This window comes from Cheilinus undulatus, linkage group 3 (assembly GCF_018320785.1).
Source record: "Cheilinus undulatus linkage group 3, ASM1832078v1, whole genome shotgun sequence".
Classification (NCBI taxonomy): domain Eukaryota; kingdom Metazoa; phylum Chordata; class Actinopteri; order Labriformes; family Labridae; genus Cheilinus; species Cheilinus undulatus.
This window is the reverse complement of record NC_054867.1, coordinates 15,799,929-15,823,972: the sequence shown is the minus strand read 5'-3', so window position 1 is coordinate 15,823,972 and position 24,044 is coordinate 15,799,929. Positions and strand designations below refer to the sequence as shown.

Below are 24,044 nucleotides of genomic sequence, written 5' to 3'. Positions count from 1 at the left end.
GCTCATATGTTGCAGACCTCTACAATGGGGTGACCTCAACTGCGGGGCGGGAAGAGACGAACATTACCTAAGCCAGAACCAGAGTAAAGTACCAAATGTATGTTCTGCTCGCTGTCAGAGGTCATATTAAGGGGCTATTTTTCACAATAGCAGATTTTTTGAATAAAAACTGAAAATTTGATGAGGGGGACTAATTTTGATTTAACACCACAAACTAAGGAAATTACTAAGAGGGTTAGGACCCCTGAACCCTAAAGGTTGGTGTTAAGCTTCGGGGGATAAAAAATTTGAAATAACACACCACAAACTAAGGAAAAACCCGATAAGGGTACTTCCTGCCCAGCGGTCGAGGTCTCCCCATTGTAAAAATCTACAACAATTGTCGCTCATTTTCTAAATTATCTTATGCCATTTATCATACAGGGATCAGCTATTCTATTGTTGAAATATATTATATAGGCACCTACCTTGTGAGAATTTACTTGATATTAACACATGATGAGACTTTTTCCTTCCTGTGAAATTTTGACCTAGCAAACAATATTTTGATGTTATTTTATACACTCAGCACCACTTATTTATCGTTTAAATATGCATCTTGATCATTGAAATCATTTTTGTTGTATACCTCACATTCACCTGTGCAATGAGGCCCCAGGTGGTTGCCTACCTTTGCCTTATGGTAAAACCACCTGCTTATCTTTCCCTTTCCAAACAAAAGCCAAAAAGCCCAGAAAGTAGATATTGAAGAAAAAAATCTGAATTTTCTTATCTTTTTTCAACACCCAACACTTTAAATTGTGGCTATTATACAGTGACATAGCTTCCCTGACTCTGCAGACCAAAAACAATTAAAAATAAGTAATGTAATGTATATGTGTTCCTGTAAAGCGTCCTTGGGTTTCTTGAAAGGCACTATATAAATTTAAGATATTATTATTATTATTATTATTATTATTATTATTATTATTATTATTATTATGTAGTATTACTACTGTGGTGAAAACCACTCAACCCTACAATATAATCACATGTGCAACAGAAAAACTGAAAGATTTATGCTCAAAATGAGTAAATGGAAATATCATTTTGACTGTTTTTTAATGTGACTATAAAAATGACCATCCTGTCATGTTGATGAGTTTGTGATAAGACCCCTCTCTGACTGCCCCCAGGTGTCAAAGGTAGAGGGAGTGGCCGGGTGCTGTCAGTACCTCTGCTGGTCGTCATCATGACATCAGAGGCCCGCTCATCCCACTGCCGGCTCAGTTCACCTTCAGGATACCACACATGGCCCCAGCTTATGTGGGTGCTACTGTTGGGCATCAGCCCAGGCTCCTGGGCTCAGCAGGGTACCCAGCCCCAGTCCATCAAAATTGAGGGTGACATAACCTTGGGTGGGCTGTTTCCTGTACACTCCCGGGGGCCTGCTGGGGTGCCCTGTGGGGAGGTGAAGAGAGAAAAGGGGATCCATCGTTTAGAGGCCATGCTGTATGCTTTGGACCAGATCAACAGTGACCCAGATCTGCTGCCTAACATCACACTGGGAGCCCGGATCCTGGACACCTGCTCCAGAGACACCTACGCCTTGGAGCAGTCTCTCACCTTCGTGCAGGCTCTCATCCAGAAGGACACATCAGATGTGCGCTGCTCAAATGGAGAGCCTCCCATCATCCCCAAGCCGGAGAGGGTAGTCGGAGTGATCGGGGCTTCTGGCAGCTCGGTGTCCATCATGGTGGCCAATGTGCTGAGACTGTTTGCTGTGAGTTTTTTTTTCTCCTTCCTTTTTTATTTACCACAAATTTGTGATAATCAAGCCAGTCCCCTTTCATTTGTAAACATGTGTGATGAATTCAGGTAGAAACCATAATCCACAAAAGGATAAAGAGGCACAAGTTGAAGTGATGGTATAAAGCCTGGGGATTTGGATCCAACACTTGGCTATAAGATTTATTTAAGAGCCCTAAAATGATAAGAAGGAAAGAAAATGGTTAAAACATAACCAAGCTTTGATATTTAAAGATTTATTTGCACTTTTTTATCTATTCATTCATATTAAAACCTAATGAAGGCAGTGGCCTCATGGTTGAGTGATTAAGACTTGTCCTACCTTTCTGCAACAGTAAAGCTACCAATTCGATCAGCTTCACTGTTACATGGTATTTTATGTTTTAAGTATTGATCCTCTCTGAGTCAGTATGATTATATAACATAGTCATGGTAAAGTTAAAGGGATATTTCGATATTTTTGAAGTTGGGTTGTATAAGGTACTTGGCAATAGTAGAGATCGTTTTCCCTTTAAACAGGATGGGCTTGGAAAAGTTTAATTTAGCAAGTTTAAGGTAAAAATGGACCAAAAAAACCATGCTGACTTAATTGTACACTATATCAAACATTTTTGAGTAGTTCTATTTTTCATCCAGAAAGCCTCTATGTTTGGCACTATTTTGCAATGTAAGCTTCAGCTACCGGCTATGTGTTCCTCCGTCTCAGTGCACTTGATGAGCTATTTGGGTCTGCAGGCTTCATCAGAGGAAACATGAAGTAGCTAAGCTAAAACAACACTAAAAAGACTGATATGGACTCGAGTGACGATAACGTGCCATTTACTGTGGATACGAGGAGAGACTTTTATGAGCCGGTGTACACGGAGCAACAGCTTCAGCAGATGGAGACTCAGTGGGAAGAAAGAGGGAGAGAAAAGTAAGTGGAGACTGGCGTGTAAGGAAGATCCCAACTCACCTGGTGGTATGGGTATGGAACCCATGACCCATGTCCACAAGAGCTACTTTTGTTAGAGTGGGGCTTCTTTAGGACATTTCTGATCGAGGATAGCGGCGGATAGCAGAGACTCCTGCAGCCTGCATCCCTCTCCATCCAGAGTTCCCTGCTTTACTGAATGCTGGTGTTTTATGGACCTTCAACTATAGCCTGCATCACTCCCCATTCAGAGTTCCCTGCTTTACTGAATGCTGGTGTTTTACGGACCTTCAACTATAGCCTGCATCTCTCTCCGTCCAGAGTTCCCTTCCTTACTGAATGTTGGTGTTTTATGGACCTTCAACTATAGCCTGCATCATTCCCCATCCAGAGTTCCCTGCTTTACTGAACGTTGGTGTTTTGTGGACCTTCAACTATAGCCTGCATCACTCCCCATCCAGAGTTCCCTGTCTTACTAAACCCCTGTGTTTTACTGACCCTCTTCAATTTTCTGAAGATGTATTGAAGAAAGACATGCTGACCAGAAGAATGGAATTTTGTCATCCAATTAAGTTTATGGCCGTAGCTTTATTCTTCTATTGGCGGATCATTTATGAAGCCACAGTCAGCGCAACATGTTCACCTACAGAAAATATTGCATAAGTGGTTGAAGAGGAAGAATGACTAGTTTCCTCTGAAGAGGCCTGCATTTGCAAAATAGTGCCAAACAGATGCTTCCTGGGTGAAATATACAATGCTTAAAGAACAATTGAGTCAGCATTGTTTTTTGGCCCATTTTCACCTTAAACTCACTAAACTACATGGAGCAACTATACCAATCTGCTGCACTGTATTGCCTAACTTTTCTAAGCGTGCTTTATTTTAAGGGGCAATGCTCTCTGAAATGATTGGAGGCTAATGTCACTACTATCACCAAGAACCTAAACCATCTCAACTTCGAAAACACGAAATATCCCTTTATATTCCAGCTCAGTCATTGACATACATCACCTTATTTCTGATTATTCTGATCATTCATAACCTACTCTGATTTTGAAACACATCATTTCACACAGTTAATCATTTGACTATGCTGCTGCGATGATAGCAGGTGCATGTCCCAGGATTCATAGTCATTGTTAGGGTTAGCCTTTGCACACTAATCCATTTGATTTGTTCAGAGTAGAGTTTTTTTCCCTAACGGATGATTGACCTTTGATAATTGATTACACTGCTTATAGTGATGATGGGACATTGAGTCTGTGTAAATCCCACATTATGTCATGTTTTCATCGACTTACTGACACAGTCTGCCAGAAATCTAGAAACATCTATAAACAAACATCAGTGTGAACCAAATTGGCCAAATTACTTTTTGCACATTAAATGAAACATCTCCTTGCCTTAGCGGTCCTCTTTGGAGCATTCTTTACAGTCAGGATGCTAGGATGGGAGTCAAGGAGGAACAGCTTTCATAAAGGGCAGATGTTAACTACAGCATTATATATCCCAACCTCCACTAAGCCCCTCTCAGCAGCTCAGGACCCAGAGCTGAAAATAGAGCATCAGGGCAGCGGGATGACATTGGTTCTGGGATAACAGCAACTTGTAGTATGGACGCTGTGGAGTAGATTTATCTAAATGGTATGTTTCCTCCTGCTGTCCATATGTGCTGCTCTCCGGACCGCGGATGCTTCTAGACTCATATCAACTTTACATTGAACATCTGCTCTAAGCCGGAGCTGGAGGTGCTTTAGCATCCTCCGTACATACTCTGATCATGTTGACTGTGTCGTACATTATACTGAAAATGAAACTAGAGATAGTTTATATCATCAGCAGCCCATCTTTGCACTAATCTTCAGAGTATGAATAATATCAAGTTTGTTTTATACTCAACCATGTAGTTAAATAACAGAGGATTAACTTGAGCAACACAGTTAGTACACATTGCAACGTTTTGAACTAAACCTCCAAGAAAAAACCATGGTACACTGCGATTCATTAGTGATAAACAGATTAAAGACTTTAATTTAGACATCTTAACCTTATGGATTTTCTGATTCCCTGTCCTCTGCGTCACTGCTCAATTATTATCTAATGATTTTTGGAAAATGTCCCTTATTAATCCCTCAAGGGGGAATTTGATTTTTAAATTCTATTGTTAAATACACGCACAGGCTGAAAAACATGAATGTGCACTAACAAAATCCTACAGACTTGCACTAACGGAGAGATGACTGAGTGAAAGACATAAAAGAACCCCACCTGAACAGGTTAAAGATTCAGTGCCTTGTTCAGGGGCATCTTGCAAGTACTCAGGAAGAGAACTGGCACTTCTCATACTACCAGACCAATTTCCAGACTTGGACAAGTCCGTACAGGCTGGGCTACAGAAACCTCTAAGCAAATTGAAAATATCCCTTAGCTGACTGCAAAACATTCTCTCGTTTAGTCTTTCATAGACTAAATAACCAGTCAAAATTAGGGCCTAGTCCATACATAGGCAGATATTTAAAAAAAAAAAAGGTTTTCCTTTTCTGTTTTTAAAATAATCCATCCACATATATTCATCTTCGCCCATACGTTGTTTACTGTAGAGATCAAACTATGTCAACAGCAGTCCTTCACTGCGTGGGCGAAGCAGCTCAATCAGAGACAGCAGTGATGTCCTTGACATGTGAACATTTTCTTTCTGTACCTCTACAGTGACCACTTCATTTTCAGAGTTTTCCCACCAACCCTTACTGGGTCTCATCTAAGGCTGAACAAGGAATTGAAAGTTAGATTAAACCTCACTTTGTCCCATTTCAAATAGCAGGTGAAATATTTAACCTCAAATGTGTGTTAAAAAGCTAGGTTAATATATTTTATTTGCGACAGAGGTATTATATCTTTATCAAAATGAGATGATCCGTCAATACCAATTCATATGGCATTTGCAATTTGAGTCAAAAGAATCTCAATTAGACATCTCGTCCAAAAATACCGATGGAGGTAGCAGGGTTTGTGTCTTCAGCGTGTTGAATGAAGCAGCAGTGGCCTTCAACGTTGACACCAGCACAAGTTTGATATCTTTCATTGCCATGTAATTGAAAGTTATAATGTTGGAGACTGGTGTCATCAAAGAGGAGAAACTGTTGTACAGGTTGGTGTTTTAAGCCCAAAACTCAGTTCTCCTTGTCTGCACATACACTCCATAAACAGAGCCTCTAAAAATCTTCATCCTGAAAAGAGATTTCCAAAAGAGTGGGCCAGGCTGTTTTGGGGCTGGGAGGACTGGTGTACTGTGGCATTAAATAGGCTGCATATGTGAGGGATGGACACTGTGTTCTCACAGCCAGGGAGGGTTCAGACACCACCGTTACATTCTTCCAGATGTTCTCAGTGATCTATCCCTCTGACCAAAGACAGTCTAGGTGATAATCAAGAGAGATAGATGGAAAATAACTAGAGCGCAGCTGGCAAAAAAGTTAAGACTAGAAACCAGACAGCTTTAGAAGCTGGTTGAGATGACACAGGTAAGCTAGCAGTGACAGATGTCCATCACATAACACAACATAAACTGTGAGTCCAATCAATGAACTCTATTGTTTTATAGCCTATTTAATAGAGTGTATTTAAGTATACAGTAGAATAAGCACTATGCAAAAGTAGCTTTGTTAAGACAAAAACTCAGTGTAAAACATCACCTCTGCATCAGCTGCAGCCCCTCAATCAGTTTGCTGGTAATAGAGTGAGGAAGAGCCGCCAACACTTACAATCATGAGCCATGAGAAAGGGTAGGTAGGATTCAGTCCATGGAAACCCTGAAAAACCCCTGATGATTTAGAGATATCGGTCTATCGATCGATCAATCGATCGATAGATTGATCGATAGATATATATAGAAAGATAGATAGACAGACAGACAGATAGATAGATAGATAGATAAATAGGTAGATAGATAGACAGACAGACAGACAGATAGATAGATAGATAGATACCCATGAGGACAAGACCTGAGTTTATCAATGATTGGTGTCTCCAGGCTAGTTAATAACACAAATTATAATGATACAAAAATGCACAATTCAAAAAAGGATGGTATTTTTCACCCCAGACATTTTTCTTGATTGTGCTGCTCATTCATAACGATCAAAGATTTATACTCTTTTATGACATCAGAATACACATGCTCACTCTACGTTTAACCTTTAGTTCAGTTTAATCAGGCCATTAGGTCAGGGCTAAAACGCTATCATGTTTCCTTGGCCTGGGTCCCAGAATATCTTCCATTTATCTATTTACCGACAGTGAGAAGAGTCTAGCGGCGTAGATTGTAACAGAATACTTGTTACAGATACAGCTTATTGATTTGACAAGCTAAAGTGGTACAGATGCTTCTACATGATTAATTTGGATGGGATTACGTGTTTTCTTGTTCATTACATTTTCTAAATAAACAGCTTTATCATCTTCAGATGGTAACACTTTTTCTTGACATTCTGTCATGTCGGTCAGCAGATAAGTCAAACCATGACTAAAGTGGAGTGAACTGGTTGAAGATCTGTAACATGATGGCTGACCACTAAATTCAAGTTTGTAAAGGTTCAAACACAGGAGCACGCTGAAGCTGCACGTGGCCATCAGAATTAAATATATTGTATGGCTTACAGCTGAGAAATGCTAGCCTTTTTCCAGTCTCTTGATCTCTGTCTCTCCCTCTGTGCTTAACGTAATTTGACTAAAACCCCTATAATCCTTCCAGATAATCTGTGAAATGGTTCTCTCGCTCCTCTCTCCTTCTCCCTTCACTACCCCTTGTGTCTACCTTTCTCCCCTCGTCCCCTTCAGAGGGCCCGGCATTAAGCCACGCTGGGGGCCAGCATTAGCAGGGTCAGGGTTGAGACTATCGGCATAAACTGTGTCATTAAAGAAGTAGCACACCAGTAAATTAATCTTCTCATCTATTTTCCCTACAAACAAATGCTTCACAGCTGTGGTTTCTACCATCTGTATTTCACTGTGACGCTATATCTTCCGCGTAAGTAAACTGCCCTGCAAAAGTTGCCTTATTCCTGATTGGTGAGGAACATGAGCTCTAGGAAAGATTTTAAATCTTTATAATGTTCAAATTTGGGGATTTTAGAGCACTACAGCTTGTCCGTATTAATGTGAAAGTCCTCTATTTGACACTGTTAAGGTTTTGTGAGTGAGTAAGTGGTGCATCATCCTCTGACGTGGGTCACTGCCTCCTCCAGTCATTCTTTTTAGCTTTTGTACCATTTATCAGCCTAATAGTCTGGGATTCTTTGTTTTCTGATTGCTTGGAAGCTTTCATCACCACTCACCCATGCACGTGTCTCAGATCCCCCAGATCAGCTACGCCTCCACCGCCCCAGAGCTGAGTGACAACAGCCGCTATGAGTTCTTCTCCCGTGTGGTGCCTCCAGACTCCTACCAGGCCCAGGCCATGGTGGACATCGTCAAAGCCATGGGGTGGAACTACGTCTCTACCTTGGCTTCGGAGGGCAACTACGGAGAGAGTGGCGTGGACGCCTTCCTGCAGATATCCAGAGAAGCAGGTTTTGTATCTGGCTGTCTGCATATGAATTCATGACAATAAGGGATTACTCATTTATCAAGCCATGTTGTTTTCACTCACTTAAATACTGAAATAGGAAAAAAAAATCCTTTAAATCACATGGAATAAAAGGGCAAACAGAAGTCATGGGTTATCAAAGCTCAATGATGTAAAGGGAGTCCATATTCCATATTATCTTTGCATTTATTTGGTTGTATTGGATTCTTAAAAGTGCCATGCCTTGACTTCTAGACAGACATTGTACACTGAAAATTAATCATATGACTGGTTATCTTTTTACTTTTTTAAATGGTCGGTGTGGTTGAGAGAAAATGCCCTGGATACTATAAAAAAGACATAAAAAGTGTGCACAGAAACAACCATACTCTCCCTTTTATTCAATATTCTACGTGTGAACTCTAACCTGGCACGCCAGATGGACAAAGTTGACATGACATGACAAAGTTACCTCTCTTGTGCCCTCTAAGTTGATAAAATTTGACAAAGTATCTCCTTTGTTGCCTTCTAAGTAGACAAAATTAACAAAATACCCTCTTTGGTGCCTGTTAGGGGAAACAAAATTTGACAAAGAGCCTTTTATGCTGCTCTCTTAGTGGATAGTAATGAGACATTAACCTCTACGGTTCCCTCTAAGTGGACAAAAATTGACAGACCTTTATATGGTCCACTTTATGAGGACAAAAACTGACAACATGCCTACAGTCATGGACAAAAGTATTGGCACCCCCTGGAATTTTTCCAGAAAATACACCAGGTCTCCCAGAAATAGTTGCAATTACAAATGTTTTGGTAAACACGTTTATTTCATTTATGTGCATTGGAACAACACAAAAAACAGAAGAAACTAGAGAAGCACTCGGAGGGCGCAGACCTCCGCTATCAGCCCTATCTCCCAATAGTACAGAATCCTTTAAAAAATTCCTGGGTCCAGACGGTGATCCAGATCACTCCCAAAATCTAATCAGTTCTTCATTATGCCATTTCTGACATTTCCTGAAAATTTCATCAAAATCCGTCCACAACTTTTTGAGTTATGTTGCTAACGAACAAACTGACAAAATAACAAACGAACAAACCCACCACATAACCTCCTTGGTGGAGGTAAAAAGCCAAAACTGACGTAATTTTATGCAAAATGCAAAAAAATGGGTTGGACATAATTGTTGTTTAATATTTCACTTTAAGTTACTTATAACTCTTGTGCTGTTGAACCAACATCTGCAGCAGGTGCTGTTTTATAATTTTTACCCCAGCCCCTCAAACATCCAGCGTCCGCCATTGATGACTGAGTTAGACTAAATCTCTCTTTTGCAGACTCTTTCCCATTTGAAACAACTAAAAAAACCCTATGGCTTGACTAACTTTTATTCATATTTAATTGGTCTGTTTGTTGTATTACTTTGACCTCGGTGAAAGAATAAAGACCAAGATGCTGTAGGGTAGGAAAAGATAATTCGAGATCTCTAGAAATGTGATAAAATCTTCTAAAATATTACCATTCACTGATGCTAGTGATGTTGGCTAACAGTAGATATCCTATCATGGCACAGCACCAAAGGGCTTGTTAAATGTGATGAGTTTTTCAGCCTGACATGCCTTACTAGACAGGTATGGACGCTAAGTTTTAAGTTAATGCTAATGCTAGCTAATTTTAAAGAAACTTAATGTCAACACTACATTATGCTAATGTTACTAGCAATATAAGTTAATAAGTTTGCTATCAGGCTACAAAGCTACTTAGCATTACCAGGAGAACCTATGTTGTCAAAAATATTTTCTCTTACCTTTGAGCATTTGTCCGGTGTTCTTTGTGATTGTTGATGGGTTATCTGCCAGTGTGGCTGTCCACAGAGTCTATACGGCATTCTTCATAACAAACCTTCAGTTTGAAAATGAATAAAAAATACTCCTGAATTATGATGTAGATATCATGAGTCAGTCTTGCAGACATCATAAATAAAACAAAATCTGACCAGATGTAGCCCGGCAGCTGCTATGAGAGGGTCTCTGATTGGTGGGTCAATCGATTGGTGGAGAGCCATCAAAGCATCAGCTGATGTAACTAAATAACAATTTATTAGAGTTGTTCAGGGCTATCTGAAGGTCTCAAACTCTTTATGTAAACTCAGACTAAGACTAGCTAGATGTCAGGAGTTCACTGATGCTGTACAGTGGTGTTTAGAGCTAACGTTCATTGTTAGCATCAGCAACCTTTAAGTTTATAGGTCAAATTTAAGGTTTATCTTCATGTTTGCTTTGTTATGAAAATGTATAATCATCATTCATCCTGACTAGAAACATGATTACGTTTAGCTACATCAAAACTTGATTAATACTCTTTCAGCAACTTAAGATGTGCTTTAAAATGTTTTAGCCGTGATATTTATTATTGTTTTTAGGGTATATCCTCGTGCCGAGGAAAACAGGGATTCACACTCACGCAGCATTAATTATTCCTAATCTCTGTGTCACAGGAGGGCTGTGTATTGCACAGTCCATAAAGATTCCCAGAGAGCCCAGACCAGGGGAGTTTGAAAAGATCATTAAGAGACTGATGGAGACCTCTAATGCCCGTGGGGTCATCATCTTTGCCAACGAGGATGACATCAAGTAAGTCAAACTCAGCTGCTTGCCATTTTTAGAGAAGAAACTCAACCAGATTTAAAAATGTCAATAATGATAATACCGTGCCATATTTAACTGATCAACTGTCAGTTGACATTTTGATGACCACATTTGATTTTGGATTCTTGTTACTGAGCAAGGTGGAAAGTGTACAATAAAGTACAATCTATCCTCTTTCAGACGGGTGCTACAGGCGGCCAAAAAGGCAAACCTGACAGGTCACTTCCTGTTTGTTGGCTCAGACAGCTGGGGGGCCAAAAACTCCCCCATTCAAGACCAAGAGGAGGTGGCTGAGGGGGCTGTCACCATTCTGCCTAAAAGAGCTTCGATTGATGGTAGGGCAAATGTTTCACATTACAATATTTTATTGTACTCTAACAGTCTCCAGTCAAATGTTTATGGTAGACATAAAACACCGATGTGTACCTCTATGATATCAGTGCAACAATTAAGGAAACAACAAAAGCACAATTATTAAAAGAATAGTAAAGATTTATGTTATGTAGTTTCAAAGAATCACAGGGTTTCCAATGCACTACACTTGATAGATAGATAGATAGATAGATAGATAGATAGATAGATAGATAGATAAAATTAAATGAAATTGACAAAAAACACTTTAATGTCAAAGTCAAAACAGATTTTTACAAGGTAATGTTAATTGGATAAAAATATGTAAAGTTTAAAGAAGGGACTGCATAAATATTCATCCCTTTTAAAATGACAAACCAAATTCAACAGAGGTACAGCAAATTGGTGCTAGTAGTCTCACAGTTAGTGAAATAGGGATCACATGAGTGCAGTGAATGTGGCTCAAGTTATTGTGTTATAAAGGAAACTGTGTCTGGAAGGTCCAGTCACAGGTTAATCAGTATTCCTGGCTACCATTACACCATTAAGACTAAAGAACACCCTTAAGAAACTCAGACAAAAGTGTAAGTAAGGGGATGGAAACCAAAGCATTTCCAAGGCACTGAACATTCTCCAGGGTTCAGTTAAATCCATCATCAAGAAATGGAAGATACATGGAAAATGTGTAAGTCTGCCTAAATCAGGCCATCCTCACAAACTGAGTGACTGTACAAGATGGAGACTAGTGAGAGAGGCCACCAAGACACCCATGACTACTCTGAAGAAGTTAAAAGCTTCAGCAGACGAAATAGGAGAGACTCTGCATACAACAACTGTTGCTCAGGTTCTTCACAAGTAAAAGCTTTATGGGGGAATAGCAAAGAGAAAGCCACAGTTGAAGAAAAATCATTTCAAATCTGGACTAGAGATCTCCCAAAAGCACATGGGAGAAAGTTCTTTGGTCTGATGACACCAAAATGGAGCTTTTTGGCCATTAGACAAAATGCTACTTTTGGTGATCAGCAAACACTGCACATCAACACAATCATGCCACTACCACTGTAATTGAAAGTGGTGGCAGCATCATGCTGTGGGGATGCTTCTTGGCAGCCGACTGGAAGGCTGGTAAAGAGAGAATTTGTGGTTGGACTTAGAAAGGACTGTTCAAGCTTGATCCCTGTGCAACCTGACAGAGCTTGAGCAGTTTTGCAAAGAAGAATGGAGTAAAATTGCTGTGTCCAGATGTGCAAGCCTGACTGAGACCTATCCACACAGACTCAGCACTGTGATGACAGCCAAAGATGCATCTACTAAATACTGACTTGAAGGGGGGAATATTTAAGCAGTCACTTATCTTACATTACATGTTTTTATTTAATTGACATTACTTTGTAGAAATCTGTTTCTATTTTGACATTACCATGATTAATATTGCAAAAGAAAAATGGAAAAATGTGGTGTAGTAGATAATAAATTAATAATGAAGGTCTTACTTGTCGGCTTGTTTTAAGGATTTGACCAGTACTTCACCTCAAGATCCCTAGAAAACAACAGAAGAAATATCTGGTTTGCAGAATTCTGGGAGGATGACTTCAAGTGCAAATTAACACGCCCTGGTATCAAGTATGATCCAGCCAGAAGAAAATGTACAGGTGAGCAAGCATTTCTTAAATTCAACTCTAAATCCGTAATGTTCGTTGTTCTCTTTATATCACTGATGTGTTTGCTTCTTGTCATCTATCAGGCGAGGAAAGAATCAGCCGGGACTCTCAGTATGAGCAGGAAGGAAAGGTGCAGTTTGTGATAGATGCCGTGTATGCTATGGCTCACGCTTTACACAGCATGCACCTAGACCTATGTCCTGGTTCCATGGGTGTCTGCGAGAAGATGGACCCTGTGGAAGGACGCATGCTTCTACAGTACATCCGCTCTGTCAACTTCAATGGTAAGCTTACAACATGATGTTGTCTTTTCAGGCAGATTCTGTTTTATCATTCTTGTTTTGATTTGATTTGTATTTCTCTTTCACAAAGGATAAGCAATCATATTAGGAGAAAACAACCGTTGCTGTCAAACTGTTGCAGCTCACTGTTGCGGAAGGTTTGAAAAGAAGTAAATATAAAAAAAAGAAAAATAGGAGGAAGGTCAGCCTTGAAATGTTTGCGCTAATGTACCTAGCTACAGAAAACAGCATATTTCTTCAAAGCACGTCCCTTCCCTCGGGCAAACTCCTTGCCCTTCAATATACACAACACTCTCGCTTTTCATTCTGGTCTTTCATTTAAAAGTCACAGTTTGAAAAAAGGGAAAAAAAAGTGTACTCTGAAAGCATCCTATTTACTGCTCTGCTCTTGCTGGATGACCTTGGCTTGTATGGAAGATTTTCTGTTTGAGCGCCTGCAGGGACCTGAGACCAACATTCAATCACGTTAGGGCAGCAGAGCAGAGTGCACTGGATAACTGTATGCATGGTGGAGAGCCTTCACTAAAGAGCTTCCTGCACTCAGCTTTCACATGATTGCACAAGACTGAAGCAAGCAAACACAAGCTGTATTCAACTTCGTGTGGGTGTTGTCTCTGCCATTAAGGACTGGATGCATGTCTCCTGTTTAGAGATCTTGAATTCTTTATCCCTTCTGACTCGTTGCTTTGCTTTACTGCTAGTACCCAGGTCATTAAAACTTTGTCCCTATCACACAGGCAGTGCAGGAACGGGAGTTATGTTCAACGAGAATGGAGACGCTCCTGGTCGTTACGACATCTTTCAGTATCAACTGTCCAATGTCACCAACCCTGGCTACAAGGTCATCGGCCAGTGGACAAACCACCTACGACTCAATGTAAATTTATTTTTTCTATTTCAAGTTAAATTTCTAAAAATACTCCCCGAATCATCATATATGTAGGGGAATAGTAAAGTTAAAGCCACAGACCACTTAGCTTAGAAGAGACTAGTTGCAAGTAAGCATCTCGCCTGGCTTTCTCTAAAATTACACATGATATCCGGTACCTGAAAGTTAATACATAAATATGTTAGCGGTTTGTAGTAATTGTAAGACTGACCTGTCATATCGTAACTTTGTGCACTGGTCTGAAGCTAGCAGTAGACCTGATATATCAATGACTGTGATTGTAACTGCTGCAAACACTAATCTGTCAAAACAAAAATCAATTAATCAGTCCAATCAAACTCTATTTGTTTTGCTCTTTTCATACAAAGTAAATGTAGTGCAAAGTGCTTACAAACAAAAAATAACAAAAAATGATGCAGGACTGTATCCCCACCCCACAATCCATGTTAGAAATTATGTTATAAAAGAAAGACTAAGAAAAAAACAGACACCCATGTACAAAGGAAATGCTATCTTAAATTAAGTATGGAAAACCACAGGAGGTAAGGTCAAGAATTTAAAACAGAATAGAGAATAAAATATGTTATAATAAGAAATTGAAACAGTGAAATATAACTCAGTGAAATATGCTAGATATAACAGATAAATATAAATCATTTTATATGCTTGAATAAGAAAATAGAATAATACAAAATATAACTCATAAAATGTGCTTTAATGAAATGATAAAATAAAAAATTAAATACTTCTTAAAAATTTAGTTAAATATGCAAAAAAAAAAAAAAAAAAAAAAGAAAGAAAAAAAAAAAATTAAAGAGACACCAAAATATAACTTGGTAAAATTATGCATAATAAAACACTTTAAAATAACAATTAAAATGTGGTCAAATAAGAATAATAAATTAAAACATAACAATAAATTATCCTTTACAAAAATGATAAAATTAAGTAAATACTTAAAGAAAATTAGGTGTAATATACTACAATAAGGTAATAACACACAAAAATATAATTTAGTAAAATATGCTTTAATATGATAATAAAACAATAATTTAGAACTCAGTAAAGTATGCGAATAAATTAATACAAAATAACTTTAAGATTATATAATTGATTATGCTTAATAAGATAAAAACACTAAAATGTCAATAAGTATAATACACTGGACAGTATGCTGGGATAAAATATCAAAATAAAAAATTAGATAGCAAAAACTTGAAGATGACTACTAAAATATTCTAAAATAAGATAATTAGGGACTAAAAGATATATAATTAAAATATGCTTAAAAAAGACATTAAAAATGATTTGATAACTTAGAAAAATATGATAAAATACTAAAAGATAATCCTGAAACCACGATAGAAGATGATAATGGCTTAATCAATAGAACAGACAAAGAGGATAAGATGAAATAAAATAAATGCCAGACTATTAAACGTATGTTATAAGTTTGCTTTTGAAAATATGAACACTGTGCTCCTTTTTAAGTCTTCAGGAAAGCTGTTTTATAGATGGGGGCTGCAGCAATAAAAAGCCCCCTCATGTGTGTTTTATCAAATTTGAGATCTGCAGTATGCCAAAAATACCAGGAAGTACCAAATAATGTTTCCTACTAGAAAGGTCCAACTGGTCAGAAATGCAAATGGCAGACAAAATGAGTAGAAAAAATGAGTAGAGACATTAGAAAATTTACAAGGTATTTGAAATGACGTTGCTATTGTAACAGGACTTAAACAATAAAATCAAACTACACAGGGATGTCATCAATTATTGTTTATCAATTATCATTATCGAAATCATGAGAATCCAAATTAATTAGTAGTACGCTTTTTAGCCCAGAAGTAGATGCTGCAACAGCGTTGCTATTGTGTAATTCTGCTCTCTAAGACAGGAAGCCAGCTAAGGCAGGCCCAGCATACAGCAAAATCAGACATAGTTTTAAATATGCAGAACTGCACATTGCATCTGACAGGAAAATGTAATTAGAAGTTTGGAATACAGCTGTTGTGTCTTGTATTAATGTGAAGATTTGCTACCCTGTTGTTGCCAGATCTGCCTACAGAGTAATGGTGGTTTTTATATTCTCAGATGAAAGAAGTGGAAAAAAAAAGAAAATCAGGATCATAGATCTCCTCGAACATGCAGGAAAAAAATGAAATTAATACTAGATATCCAGAGTGACCTTCATGTTGTTGATTTTCAGCCAACTAATCAGGCATTTTGATCCTGATGCCATGTCACATTAGATTACACTGCTGAGGCTGAAATGTGTACCCATGCTAAAATTAGTAAGGAACAACCAATTAGTGTTTAAAAGCTTAATCCAAACAGTGTCTGTTTGAATTAACAGTAACAGTAACAGCGCCTAACTTTTTACATCATCCTTTCCAGTGCTAATCCTTCAACTACAATAAATCAATGCTGTGTTTGTACATCCTCTCTAGCCTGAGGAGATGCAGTGGTCAGGTGGTGACCGTAAGATCCCAGAGTCTGTGTGCAGTTTCCCCTGCGAGCCCGGAGAGAGGAAGAAGATGGTCAAAGGTGTTCCCTGCTGCTGGCATTGTGAACTCTGCGATGGCTACCAGTACCTGCTGGATGAGTTCTCCTGTGACATGTGCCCCTTTGACATGCGGCCCCTAAAGAATCGCACAGGCTGCCGACCCACGCCTATCATAAAGCTGGAGTGGAGCTCACCCTGGGCCATCATCCCTGTCTTCCTGGCAATCCTGGGCATCCTGGCCACCACTGGAGTCATCGTCACCTTTATCCGCTTTAATGACACACCCATCGTTCGAGCCTCGGGCAGAGAGCTCAGCTACGTGTTGCTGACAGGGATCTTCCTCATCTACCTCATCACCTTCCTCATGATAGCTGAGCCCAGTGTGGCCGTGTGCGCCTTCAGGAGGCTGCTGCTGGGGCTTGGCATGTGCATCAGCTACTCTGCTATGCTCACCAAGACCAACCGCATTTACCGGATCTTTGAGCAGGGGAAGAAGTCGGTCACGCCCCCAAAGTTCATCAGCCCAACCTCTCAGCTGATAATCACCTTCATACTCATCTCAGTGCAGGTATGCCCAAAAATCCCACCTTCACACACATCATACATCCTGTGTGAACTCTAATCTTATTTCACTTCACTCTGCAGCTACTAGGGGTGTTCATCTGGTTTGGTGTCATGCCCCCCCACACCATCATTGACTATGAGGAGCAGAAGCCCCCTAACCCAGAGTTTGCCCGTGGAGTCCTGAAGTGTGACATGTCCGATCTGTCCCTCATTTTGTGTCTGAGCTACAGTATAGTGCTGATGATCACCTGCACTGTGTACGCCATCAAGAGCAGAGGAGTTCCTGAGACCTTCAATGAGGCCAAACCCATCGGCTTCACCATGTACACCACCTGCATCATCTGGCTGGCGTTCGTACCCATCTTCTTTGGCACAGCTCAATCGACTGAGAAGGTGGGGATTTCATCATTTTATAATCACTACTGGACACTTCTACCCCACCTGAGTTGTTCCAGCCACAACTCTCCATTCTTATGGACATCTCCATCCACATGAAAACGCACATTTTATTCTTAGGAGCATGCCATGTCATCAGTAGCCTGTCCTTCACTGTGTGGGCAAAGCAACTCATTCAGAGACAGCAGCGATGTCCTTGGCGTGTACAAACTTTCCCTGCAATGACCTTTGTAGTCCATTCAGGCATCTCTGTGTGTGTTTGTGCAAGCATCAAAAAGTCCAGTTAGCACAGTAACACCCTCAAAAATTTGGTGTTTGCCATTGCAATGTATACAAAAGTGATCATGTTGCACAATAGTGGCATCAATACAAAGAGATATTTGATGTTACAAGCCAACAACATAATTTCAGGCTTCAGGTCATTATCTTCCTGGAAACAGTCTTCTCCAAAGCCATAGTTCTCTCGCAGACATAATAAGATTGTTGGATTTTCCTTTATTTTGCAGCATTTATTTTACCGTCTAGCTTTACAAGCCCTCCAGGGCTGGCTGTTGAGAAGCATCCCAACGGCATGATGCTGTCACCACCATGCATCACAGTGGGGATTGTGTGCTTGTGGTGATAAGCAAGACAAAGCACCATTTTGGTACCATCTTACCAAAGAACTATCTCTCACTTGACCATGGAGTCTCCCACATGCCTTTTGGTGAATTCTAGTCTAGATTTAATCTGAGTTTCCTTCAACTGTGGCTTTCTCTTTGCCACTTGTCCATAAAGCTTTGACTGGCGAAGAACCCCGCCGACAGTTTTTGTACACAAAGTCACTCCCATCTCAGCTGCTGAAGCTTGTAACTCCTCCAGAGTAATCATAGTTGTCTTAGTGGCCTCTCTCACTAGTCTCCTTCTTGCACCTTGACTCAGTTTGTGAGGATGGCCTGATCCAAGCAGATTCACACATATGCCATGTTCCTTCCATTTCTTGAGGATGGATTTAACTGACCTCTGGAAAATGTTCAGTGCCTTGGAAATGCTTTGGTTTCCATCCCCTTACTTATACTTTTGTCTGAGTTTCTTGGATGTTCTTTTGTCTTCATGGTGTAATGGTAGCCAGGAATACTGATTAACTAGTGACTGGACCTTCCAGACACAGGTGTCTTTATAACACAATCACTCAAGAAACATTCACTGCACTCAGGTGATCCCTATTTCACTAATTGGGAGACTACGGGCACCAATTGGCTAGACCTCACTTACTTAATTTTACCTTTCATATTTTTATTTATTTGACATTACTCTGTAGAAACCTGTCTACACTTCAAAATCAAAAGTTTTTTTTATTCTTGCAAATGGCATACTCTTAATAGTGAAGCCAAGGCGGTGACATTGACAGACTTACAATCAAAGTCAATTAAAGTTCCTGTGAGGGTTTTTTTTAAGCTGTTTATGAAACAGACTGGAAGGGGTTCAGGTGGCCTAGTGGTTTGGGGTGTGTGTGGTGGGCCTGGTTTGGGGTCCAGCCCGTAGTGCATTCCTGCATGTCTCTGACCAGCTCTCTTGTCACTGTTTCTGATTCTGCCCACTGTCTTCCTCTGTTAATGGAGGCATGGGGGGCCAAAAAAAAAAAAAAGACTGGAAAATTCATAGTCATGCCTCAGTATGACCTACAAAAGCAAACAAGATCATCATTGACAGGACTGACTGTTGACTGACTGTTTTCATATGTTTTTAGTGAAAGCCTGTAATCACTGCCAAAGGGTAGGTGTCAGATAAGAGTTTACAGCACGCTGAAGAAAAGGCCTTTTCTCCAGTTTCCACATCAAATACTGTATTCACAGTCAGTGACAAGATAGACAGTTGAAAGTAAGGAGGTCTTCAAATTTTTTTCAGGAGAACACTGCATCTGTTCTGCACAAAATCATTAGCATTGTTCACACCTACACTGATACATTTATTATGGATAGTGAAAGTACAATGTTGGGCCAAGCAGAGACAGGGTGGTTTCTGTTGTAGGTTGATTTGTAAAACTCTCATATGACCTCTGACCTTCAACATCTAATGAGTTCATCACAGAATCAGTGGACATTTGTGCGAAGTTTAAAGGAAATCCCTAAAAGCCTTTTTGAGATGTTGCATAAAAGAACAGCCTGTGTCTGAAAACATAATGCTTCCAGTCTGGCTATAGCTGCCACAGGAGCATAAACATGGATTCAATGTCTTTTAATCTGCAGAGCAATCCTCTTTTTTAACAGTTTAAAAAAAGAATATCAGAGACTAATGATGAACAAAGACCATTGTAACATCCATCTGCCTGATGTTTGAAAGTTAGGGTGGCTGGATAGCTCAGTGGTATACATTAGGGATTTAAGGACAGAAGATTGAGGATTTGATTCCTGGTCTCTTGGGCAAGATCCTAAACACCATGAACACCTGCCTATGTCTCAGATGTACATTGCTTTGGATAAAAGCGTCTACTAAAGATCATGTAAAGCTCTTCTTTTAACAGTTCCGCTATTAAAGGTGGAGGAAAGTAATTTATATTATGCACAGGCTATTCTGATGATTATCATGATTTGAAAAATAGACCAGTATTTTTGCCCATGGGGGGGCGGCTTTCTACTTATAAATGAACAAAAAAGTTGTGAAGAATTAATTTCATCTCTATACAGTTGTGTCACATTCAACCAGTGGTAAGAGGTCGGCTCTAGCCAAACAAAGCAAAGGCCAGATGTTCTGTAGAAGTTTCAAATTTACTGTTGCAGCACTGGTCTTTTAAAACCAGTGATGGATTTGTGTCTGTTCAGCATTGGCTGACATATCCCTAAAGTCAGGGCTGCCCACAGAATGGGCTAGGCCCCTGAAACGCCAAGAGAATGGGCCCACAGGTTGAGCGTCTTGGCTAGTAGTCACCACATTTTTTTAACCTGAAAACTGTGTCAAACGGAGACACGGAGCTTTGATGATGGAATTACTTATTTGTGCTAATTTTTAAGCCCTTTTTCCACACATTTTTGCTACTTCTTCTGCCACTTTTAACCCACTTTGTTGTTTGTCATCCCTTTTTGCCACCTTTTTGCACTTTTTTAAAAAACTTTTTTGCCACTCCTAGACCATTTTGGCCAGTGTTTGGCCAATTTTTTTGAACCCATTTTGCCACAGTTTTGCGACATTACGCCCATTTTTGCTACCTTTCTTGGCACTTTTATCCAATTTTTGCCATTTTGCACCCATTTTAGCCACTATTTTGCAACAATATGGCAATTTTTGCTACATTTTTTTCCACTTTTAACCCTTTTTAATGCATTTGCCCCATTGCAACTTTGAACCAATTTTTTTTGCCACTTTTTGTCTATGTCTGCCCTATCTTTTTGCCAATTTTGACTTATTTCTGCCACTTTTTTGACATTATTTTGCATGCATGTAATTATTTTCCTTTAAAGTAATCTTGGGTTCTACTACTTTTTTCCTTACAACCTGACGTTTGTACACATCATAGCTTAGCTTTGAAGTCTGACATTACTTTCCAGGTGGTTAGTCAATGTGTCCATCCACATTGTTAACATTGTCAAAAAATGTGATTCTGATTTAAGAAACAGGGTTTACATTTTGAAAATACTATATTTTTCTACTACAGCACAAATAAATTAAATTAATTTTTGTTGCTTTGATAAGAGTGGCTATTATTTAGCTTAGAAACGAAATATGGTTATCACAGCTTAACTTTACAGTAGACCTTGATTTTGTTGGCCTCCATGGGCCCCTTGGTTTGCTGAGGCCCAGGAAAGTTCTCTCCTTTATCCCCCCTCATAGGCGGCCTTGCCTAAAGTGATGGTCAGCATTTGTTGGCTGCTCTGCTTATTTTAACTCCAGGTGTTAGTGTATGATGTGACCACAGACTTGTGACTCTTTCTCAAAGTTCTTCACTTTTGTATATCAGAGTTAGAATAGAGCATAATGGGTTACTCTTCCTCGTACCTGAGGTAAAGTAGAGTCCAGTGCATCTTAACACTTTCTTTTAGTGAAAACAAGAAGGGCTGAGTGTCTCCCCACTCCTTAAATATAGGTAGTGCATGAGTATGTCAGACACAGCCATGCAGACATTACTGATTCTTAGCACTAGTGCTGTTAATGTTAGCAGTGCAGTTACTGACTCAGGACCGCGGCGAATGTGTAGCAGGGAAGCTGGAGATGGTACACTGAGGAAAATGTCAGCAGTGTGGTTTGCTGTGCTCAGACTGGTTGTATTTATGTAGGATGACACAAAGTCCAATCAGAAATATCATTTTTGGACATTTTGAGTCAATGCAGAATAGCAGAAATTAATATTTGTGATTCTGACTTGAATCAATGTTTTCCACTCCCTCTACTCCTGATATTTAGTGTGTTCCAAATTGAAAACTTTCTTTAGTATAGAGGGTATGAATGATGCCCCGGTCAGTGCAAGTCTCTGCGGTTCCAGGAAGTTGGTGGCAGAAAGTTTGTACTGGTGACAGAAATCAGTAGGGAGTAAAAAAGTAAGGGGCATTATTTCAACTTCTTTTTTTACAATCTCTATCTTGATGATGTTCACTGGGGTCAGTATAAATCCTTAGCTGATAGAATATGTTCATAGAAATGTTTGGAGCCATATTGGCACATGAATTAACAAGATGAAGCTGGGCTATTACAGTAGATACAACAAGCATTTAGATAGTGATGAATATAAGCTAAACCCACTCCATTCTCCTTCCTCCTACCTTAAAGGAAATAATAGGTCTTAAATTTTAGCACATCAGAAATATCGTAAAATAATATCAAAGGTGACAAGGCGCTTAATGACAACAGATCAGGTTTTATATCTGTACAAATAGTCCCATATTGTCTGGTTAACATGACTAGTTTTATACAGCAAAGACAAAAAATACGGTCTTGTCCATCAATATTCATCACAGCCTTTTAAATTCATATGATTTCTATTTAGCTAAATAGTGAAGTTATTTCCATTTGTGAACATATCTGATGTTATAACAGTTCATACTGTGAAATTTTAGAGCTGTAATCTTTGAATTTTAATAAAGGTTCAACTGGTGTTTAAATTTAAACTAGATTAAGTGGGACAGCTGGGCTATGTTGATCTTGTTTTGAAAAATATGTGGGCAGGGAGCCCGTTGCTTGCTTTTGAAAATAAACCCCTGAAATAAGTCCCTGAAATATGGAGAAATAACTGATCTATAGCTGCATATTAACAAAACTTTGACGTTAATCCAGTTTCACATCCATCACTGATGATCTACTTAGAATCAGGTCCATATCATGTCAGGAAACTCGACAGTCTAGGAAACAGTATGGATCTCCGTTGAGTCCAAATATCCCTAATTTAAGCAGATATCAGTCTGCTTTTCTCCCATTTTCATCTGTTGAGCAGACTGCTGTGTTTTTTTAAGGCTGTTTTTCCACTCAGCCCGGCTGAGCCAACATCTCTTGTACTGAGAGTGACAACATTGCGCACCCTCTATGCTTTACTACATGTGGTACACAGCACTAATCTCTAACAGGTAGTGTTGCAGTTACCAGAACTGCACCTGTAACCCTATTTTTCTTCTCATGCTTCCTTTTAAACTATGGATTGCAAACAGATGTTAGCCAATTATTATCAAAATTTGACAGCTATTTAGAATTCATTTATAACTAATTTAACTCATATTTCCACTATATATCCTTTAAAAATTAACTCATTTTGCCTTAATTATCATGTGCTTGATAAGAATGAACTGCATTTTCTTGTAGCATGTTAGCCAGTTAATGGATGCTAACATTTATTAGCATGCTAATGATACCAAATCTTCTACATCACCAATATGGTGATAATTGAGGCTGGGAAGTGTCCATCGCTCCACACACAATCTTTGAACTTTTTTTTTTTTCTTTTTTTTCAAGATTATTTTGGGGGCTTTATTTAGATAGAACATCTGAAGAGAGACAGGAAAAAAGGGGAGAGACAGCAGGGGAAAGACATGCATCAAATAGCACCAGAATTTAACCTGCAACCAGTGCATCAAGGACCATAGACTCCATCTATGGACGCCTGCTCTACCTGCTTATCCAAACCGCTGCCCAAGTTTTTGACGGTTTAGTGTGCCATTAGTACACTGCATGTTAGTATACTTCTCATTGTGAACACTTGGCAAACTCATCCATTGGCAGTCATTCTGCATCATTCTAATATCAAATCATGATACTAGATAGTTTTTACAAAGCCCTTTATCCAGGAACAGTGAATAACGGCATAATTAGCTAGGATTTAATGAATGAAATTATTACAATTGATAGGACAGCAATGTGTCACTTTGTTACATGTGTCCTCAGCTTTTCTTCTATACTAGTAGGAGGGGCTCAAAGGTGAAAAAGGAAGGGACCCACTCAGGGTTGGAAATTAACTTTATTGCCTACCTGCCACTGCAGCTTGTGGATTCAAAAATCTACTAGCCA

At 39.3% G+C, this 24,044-nt stretch overlaps 1 protein-coding gene across 1 annotated transcript in view; it reads left to right on the top strand.

Moving 5' to 3' along the window:
- The window catches only part of grm6b (glutamate receptor, metabotropic 6b), a 30,553-nt gene that overhangs the window by 3,956 nt on the left and 2,553 nt on the right, over positions 1-24,044 (top strand). Inside the window, exons 2-10 of the mRNA XM_041783004.1 lie at positions 1,176-1,762; positions 8,052-8,268; positions 10,763-10,898; positions 11,094-11,248; positions 12,776-12,916; positions 13,009-13,209; positions 13,965-14,104; positions 16,564-17,187; positions 17,265-17,576. Coding sequence (XP_041638938.1) covers positions 1,232-1,762; positions 8,052-8,268; positions 10,763-10,898; positions 11,094-11,248; positions 12,776-12,916; positions 13,009-13,209; positions 13,965-14,104; positions 16,564-17,187; positions 17,265-17,576 — 2,457 coding nt within the window. The 5' untranslated portion in view covers positions 1,176-1,231. The remainder of the gene's footprint in view (positions 1-1,175; positions 1,763-8,051; positions 8,269-10,762; positions 10,899-11,093; positions 11,249-12,775; positions 12,917-13,008; positions 13,210-13,964; positions 14,105-16,563; positions 17,188-17,264; positions 17,577-24,044) is intronic.